This window comes from Stylophora pistillata, chromosome 7, assembly GCF_964205215.1.
Source record: "Stylophora pistillata chromosome 7, jaStyPist1.2, whole genome shotgun sequence".
NCBI classification, from domain to species: Eukaryota; Metazoa; Cnidaria; class Anthozoa; order Scleractinia; family Pocilloporidae; genus Stylophora; species Stylophora pistillata.
In genome coordinates, this window is record NC_142525.1 from 9950429 (window position 1) to 9957315 (window position 6887).

Sequence of the window (6887 nt, forward strand, 5' to 3'; positions counted from 1 at the left end):
ACTCAGACCGTGTTGTGGGGGCGGGGGGGAAGGGGGGACCGAAGAAGTGTGAATTTCACAGACTCAGACCATGGAAAGCTTTTCCTGTAAATAGTAGAATAAATTTAGTATATTTCTTACAGTATTGGAAAAACTCATTTATCCTTCTTGGACAATTCATCAGTTGTGAAGTATTTATGAAATACGCTGGGCCAAAGACCATTTGTATAAGAACTTCTCAAGACCCTCTTTAGAAATCCGAGTGTACCCAAAAATTATTAGCTCAGTCAATTCTTCTAATCGTCCATCCCATGAGTTCCTCTTTTGTTAAAGAACACAAGACGATGTATTATTGCTGGAGACGACATAAATTAAGGACGGCAGTGTCTTGAATCGCCTGGAAACAAATTCATAATTCATATCCACATTAGGGACTGAGTCACTGATTATCATCTGGGGAGGGGAGTATGGAGGATTCTGGGGGGTTTTCAGGGGGGAACGGAAGGGGAATCAGTCGTCGCTAAAGAGTACATTAAGGAAAGACGTGGGGAAATTGACTTCCAACTAAGTGCCAATGAGGGGGTGGGGTGGGGGTGACATCATAAGGAGATAATTACAGAGCCTTATTATCGTGACACAAGGAAAATCCTCCCAACGCCCCCACCCCTCCAGATAGAAAATGACCAGTCTCTGAAGAGTCGATGTTCTTGGATATTTTGTCGAGTTTTGAACGCAGTGGTGCTTTCGGTGCTGAGCTTTACTCGCTTCTGTTGAAGTTTCGCATGGTCATCACCGAGCTTCTCTTACAGTCAGAATTGTTTAAAATTATAAATGACTTGACAAAGCTCAAAAGTAGCTTTTCTGGTGCTTTGCACTAGCTCACGGAAGGTTCGAAGGCGTTTTAACCTTGGATATTTTTCGCTGTTTTTTACCCTCGGTCTCTTTGTCACTCTCTTTCTTCTTTTTCTTGATATGAATGTCGGGAAAATACGAGAAAGTGAATGGCCTGGTCACTTCCATATCTGAAAAATCAAAAGACAGAAATAACTGTTCAGAGGCGTTATAAAAAGAGAACATGATAATCTACTGTTATACTCAGCGCCGTTGTTATTGTTATTGGGCTTGGTATTGAAATACAGAAAATTTTCAATCTTCTCCCTCACGGGTTCAAACTCAAAACCTTCCAATTCCACGCTCCAACGCTCCACTATTGAATTACACGCTCAGTAGTAGAGATAAAAGACGAATAACATCTGTCTTTGACTTCTAAACTCTCCGTCGTGATATACCTTCCAATCAGAAAATCAAAGCGAGTTCAAGCTTCAAGCGGACGTCTCGGAAAACATACTTCCGGTAAGGAAGTATATTTTCTTAATTACGGAATAAATATTTCCGGTAAATAACTTAAGTGGAATTGGCCAGACCTATGAGGTTCTCTTTCCCCCAACTTCCTCCCTAGTTTTCCCTTGTTGATAATCATAATTGTAGCCTTTGGTCCACCTTGAGTACGCTGCTTTTTGATTTTGGACAAAAATTGCAAAAATTCAATAACTTACTGAAATCTCTTTTAAGGTCCATTCCATATTTATTATAAAGTTCTCCACCATCTTGCCCCGTAGATAATTCACCTGAGGTGCCTTCATTATCCTGTATCGCTCCCAACCGAGCATTAACATCACTTTCTTGACTTTCATCATTTATAGCATTTGTCTTTTTCCGCTTCGACCCCTTGCTGACTTTTTTCTTAGGTTTTAATATTTTTGGAAGTTTACTCGATTCTTTGGAAGTATAAAGCTGAAATCCAGTGTCACTGAGTTTCTCAGCCGTGCTTTTCTTCCCAGAATTGATTGCCAGGTCGCCAGTTTCACCAAAAACTTTGAGTCCATTCATGTCATTGTTATTCTGGTCCAGATCTCTCCCCGACAATTTTCGTAATCCATCACTACCCCGCGAACTTGACGTTTTTCTGAAGGAAGGTGAATTTCTTGCTGATGGAATCGGTGGCATAAGGGATTCCTTCCTCGATCTTGTTCCCTGGATATCAGTATATTTTTTGTCAGTGTACATGTAATAACTTTCTACCACAAATACAGCAACCTGATTGGCTACGCTAAGCACTAAAGAAAGGGTTCGCTTCAAACAGGAGTCCATTACCATTAATGGGCTCCTGCTTCAAATGAAAATGTGATGCTGCTTCAGAGGTAGGTGGGGTGGGTGGGGTGGGTGGGGTGGGTGGGGTGGGTGGGGGGCGGGAGTTCAACAAGAAATTTTGGTTTTATTAGCTGTGGTGATAATGTAAAATGGCCACCGTAAAGAGATTCTAAAGCCGACGTTTCGAGCGTGAGCCCTCCTCGGAGCGAAAATACGCGCGCATGCGCACGCTACACATTTCCTATTCAAGAGCTGAATTACGAACTCAAGATTTCTATCGTGTGATAGCTGAAGAAGAAGCCCGAACAATCTACATGTATAATTCATAGAAATATATAGCGAAGAGTCTAATTATTTTAGTTCTAATTTACTAGTTGCTTAACAAGACAACCTCCACAAAGGCGGTGGTGTCCCATTCCAAAGTCTAGTCAGGTCCGGTAGATCTAAGGCCAATTTTTCGTTTTGCAACGAAAAAAAGAGGAATCCCCGTTCCCATTTAACAAATTCCTAGTTCCTGGTACCTGTTTTTACTGTCTTGCAGTAGTGCCTTAACTTCAGTTTTGAACTGTGAAAGCTTAGGTACATTTCATTGGTTACTGAACCGTGTTTATGGTAGAAAAATCATGAAGGATCATGGAAGGGTCATGATCAACCATAACTGAATCACCTGTTTTCCTATAGCTGATGATCGAACAAGAACACAGGTCATTTCAGTGGAGCTGAAAAAGACTTAATATCATTCAATTGACAACGTTCCAATCGGTTAAAATGATTTTAGACTAGAAGGAATGCTTTTCATTTCGGGGTTGTTACCTTCCTTCGGAAAATTAAGTGAAATATAACGCACTTTCTATCAATGTACCGGAGTAAGAATGAGTAATAACTCACGCAAGATGTTGGGAGAGCTAAAGAAAATTTTTAATGACAAACATTTCGAGTGTTCTCTCAGCTTTCTAAGTGAGTTATTACTCCGGTAAACTATCAAAAGTGTGTTCTATTGCCTTTGAAAAATTCTGTGAACGTTTACCGCTGCTTTAAACCATTGGTTTTTGACCAATAAGAACGCTCGTTATATCTCTGTTATTTTGTGATGCGCATGAAGGTTGATCCTAAAAAGTTGTTAAATCTACATGGTATCTTCAAAGTGTTGTGTGTGTTTTTCTACCGACGTCTTTGCGAATAATAAACTAATCAATTTACGATTGTGAAGCCATGTTCAGTCAAGCAAATTATCATTAATACTAGCGGTACACATAATTAGAAATTCCAAAGTCGATTATTACTTCAACAGAAACAATCTTATTGGGTTTATTCAGGTAGAGTTTGTTGTTTTATTTCTGTTTTTCTTTTCCGTGCTCAAAACATCTTTTAATTTGAGTCATGAAGATTTTCAGCAGTTTCACACTTGGACGCCAAGCTCTTGTGTTTGATGTTATTATTGTAACTAGGAAACTATTGCCAAAAACAGTGTGAAAATGACGAAATTGGGTTTAGTTTATTTCAAGAAAAACTGCGTGAGCCAATTAAAGTTGATTATGGTGAGAACGTGATAGCTCAAGACAAGAAAAGCTGTGATCAATCGATTTTTTCCTTCAAGGCGGAATTGTCAATACCCTAGTTTGGCAGGCGCTAAAATTAACTTATTAAAATCTTTTGCATCATTGTTCAGCTAAAAGTCAAAACAATATGAGATTCATGGTTAATCAACGAGTGAATCTGTAGGGTTACAAAACCGCAGGACTATATTTAAAGCGATTTTTTCGCAAAACCACTTCAACTCGACGACGACACTTTACAAGCTTACGCGATTCGCACGCAATTCATTCAGCTGAAACTCTTTAGACCTTCTTAACGTTTTAAGATGTATCTTTAGGTTTGCTTTCTAATTGTTCAACTGTGCTCTTTCGTAGGGAAAATCGATTGTACTTGATAGATAAAGTTTATTTGAATGTGATGAATAAAGTACTTTATTTAGCTTTAAAAGACAAAACCGCAGAATTTCATCCAAGCACCAAATTTTTAGAAGTACCTCAATTTGAAAAGACCACGAGATCTGTTATCGTTGAGTACTGGTTAGTTCTTTGAGGTATAAATTTTTTTTTCAATAAAATATATGAACGTACGAAATTCGTAGATCGATACCATTTCTCGAATTGTGAGCATTTCTCTTTCACTTGAAATATTTCATAAAATTGTTTTTGAGACTCGCGCAAATAAAGTATTGATAAAAATTCAAGCGGGAAATTTTCTTTGCGGTAGGAAAATTATGCTACAAGAGTAACTGTGGCTCAGCTAGTCTCAGCTGTCAGCATGATCTGGCCGTAGACTATATCCAGATAATCAAAATAGACTTGTTTTGCTATGAAAGACGCTCTAATGTACTTACCTGTTTTTCATCTTGAAAACCTCCAATTCTCGAGTGAAGTTGTGCTGTTTTTCCGTGACAGAACACGTGAGAGCCACTGTCCTCTCCACTGTTTGGCAACTGAGTGAAATCGAAGCGAGGTGGAACGTTTGCAACAGAAAACTTTTTCAGCATTTCGTGGAATTACCTGACGAAACCCCGTTTAAATCTCGGCTTGTGAAACCTTTTTGCTTGTAAAAGCTGAAGTACGATTGTCGACTGATCCAAAATATCACAGAGCCTTGCTCTCTTCTTAGATTATCCTTGCGAAGACTAACTGAAGAGCTTACTGTTTTGATAAACGTCTTAACATCTAACATACATATTCATTTCTCGATAAACATGAGAAAAATTCTGCCGAACTAAAAACAATCGTCTGCGAATTTATTTCACGGTCAACCATGAAATAGCCTTAAGGTTATGATTCAATGAAAATGAGTTAAGCCGCATTTAAAGAAACATAAAAGAGAAAGCAAATTGCGTCAAGACCAAGCTGAAAGAATGAAAACAATAAGGGACGACACAATAGAGTTGCAATTAACAGTTTCCATCAAAATCAGAGTTATTTTGAAAAGTCAACCATTGTCCGCTGGCACAAAGCAATATATTCCACCCTGGGGGCTTTTAACCATGCAAAATTTACGGTAACAACAAACAGATTACTATTCAAAAGCTTTTGCACTCCTGAAGCGCAGGTGATTGCTCAAACTGACTGATTGACTTCAAAGTAATATACAGATTTGCTCTCTTTATTCCGTAATTGTTTGTAAGTAGGAGAGCTTGTGGCTCATTATGCAAAGATAGCTGGAGTGGAATCTACGAGAAGTTTTTACAAACGAACAAAACACGTACAAGAAAGCCTTTTCCTTGTTTTATATACTCTACGTCTAAGTCTGCTGTATGTATGGTAGAATGTATCATTCAAGAAAAAAAATTTTTTTTAATGTTTGAACGACACACCACCGTTTAGATGTGTCTGATCCGTTAATACCTTCACTCTCAAGATCTCTTTCGTAATTCTCCTTACTGTCAGTCATGCAATTCTTATGAATTTACTTCGGAGAATCTAGCACGGGTTCAACTTATGACTCCCTAACTGACATTTTTCTTTATTCTCATCACTTGTCTGTTTGATATTAGTATTCATATTGTAAAGTGAAATTCTCTCTTGGTCACTCGTGGCAGTTTAAGGGTTTAGTACACAGAGGGTGCGATAAATTTTCCTCTTTGAAATGCTGTTTAAGATAACGTCAGATCGTTTGATTTTGGGACTGAAATGACGTGACTGGTTTAATAAAGGCGCCTTGCTTTGGCAACCACCTTATTTTGCACAAGATTAAAAGATTATTATACAGAAATGTAAAAAGGATTTGAATTCCAGAAGGTGGGTAAGATTTCCGTGAACCCTTCGTGTTAGCTTAAACTGCTGTTCTCTCTTTTGTGTAGCGGGTTTGGGCGGGGACAGGCTAGGAATTTAGTATCTGAATCTTGTTATTCGCGCGTTGTCGTCAACTTGAATTATAATATTTTCATGGGATGGAATTAAAAATAATTATCTCATAAAGGGGTATGGGAAGGTCAAAGGCAGCCCTGGATTCCCCTTCCATCGGAAAAATAAAAAGGAATTAAGTCATAGTTTGACTTGAGGATGATAACAAGTAAAAGTACTCTTCACCAAAGGCAACTCAAGCTCGAAGAGAATTTTGAGGCCCTATTACATGACATTGGTCTCTCAAAGTCCGCTGACATCAATCAATGCTCAATCAGCAAAAATGTTGCGAGTCGCGAAAGTCGGAGTATTTTTAATCATATAAATTTCTCGCCGAATTTTGCAAGAAATGGCATAATTTTGGTTATTGAACCTCGGCTGATAAAGTCTACTCTCTTCAGAAATGAGTAGAAATCTTCATCGTGGCATAAACAAGCTGACTCAACTTCACCACTACGAGCCTCCTAAATGGGCCTCGAGGCTGACAAATATTCCCCGATACTATGTTAAGGTAACATAATAAAAATTAAGTTTCATTCAGAGCCCCTAAGCTTGATTTTCTGGTAGAGGTTAAATTTTCGACCACATAGCCATCGTGTGTGACACCACGCGCTTTACCTTTCAGGGAGGGGTAGGGGGGGGAGTAAAGGGGCATACTCCCGCGGAGAATTTTGAAAAAGAAGTAGCTACGAAATATATTCCTTTATTGTTATTCTAAGGGTTTGTGGAGTTGTTCTCGGTTGCCCCTAGTTCAACTCCTCGGCTGCACTCTGTAAATAGCCCACTGGTCTACCTCCTACCAGTGGGGAGTGTCTACATTGTGGCTGAAAAGCCCTTAAGGGGAGCTTCAATTAACGTTTATTA

The 6887-nt window shown here is 38.8% G+C and overlaps 3 protein-coding genes across 4 annotated transcripts in view; 1 reads left to right on the forward strand and 2 right to left on the reverse strand.

The window, feature by feature from the left end:
- Nucleotides 1-91: 91 nt before the first annotated feature.
- Nucleotides 92-5106, reverse strand: LOC111342472 (uncharacterized). 2 transcript variants are annotated; one of them, XM_088726554.1, is made up of 3 exons: nucleotides 4517-5106; nucleotides 1608-2013; nucleotides 92-1001 (listed from the first exon to the last, which is right to left on the reverse strand). In XM_088726554.1, the coding sequence occupies exons 1-3, from the start codon at nucleotides 4667-4669 to the stop codon at nucleotides 859-861; spliced, it is 702 nt and encodes a 233-aa protein (XP_088582680.1). In that variant the 5' UTR covers nucleotides 4670-5106; the 3' UTR covers nucleotides 92-858. The 2 variants fall into 2 exon arrangements, with proteins under 2 accessions (XP_088582680.1, XP_088582679.1); XM_088726553.1 differs by having other exon boundaries at nucleotides 1536-2013; nucleotides 4517-5075.
- Nucleotides 5107-6218: 1112 nt separating this feature from the next.
- LOC148726550 (uncharacterized) overlaps nucleotides 6219-6887 on the forward strand; it is a 10571-nt gene continuing 9902 nt past the window's right edge. The window contains exon 1 of the mRNA XM_088726539.1: nucleotides 6219-6534. Coding sequence (XP_088582665.1) covers nucleotides 6427-6534 — 108 coding nt within the window. The 5' untranslated portion in view covers nucleotides 6219-6426. The remainder of the gene's footprint in view (nucleotides 6535-6887) is intronic.
- LOC148726551 (uncharacterized) overlaps nucleotides 6879-6887 on the reverse strand; it is a 1437-nt gene continuing 1428 nt past the window's right edge. Inside the window, exon 2 of the mRNA XM_088728580.1 lies at nucleotides 6879-6887. This exon is cut by the window's right edge and continues 1062 nt beyond it. The gene's annotated coding sequence lies outside the window, so the exon portion shown is untranslated.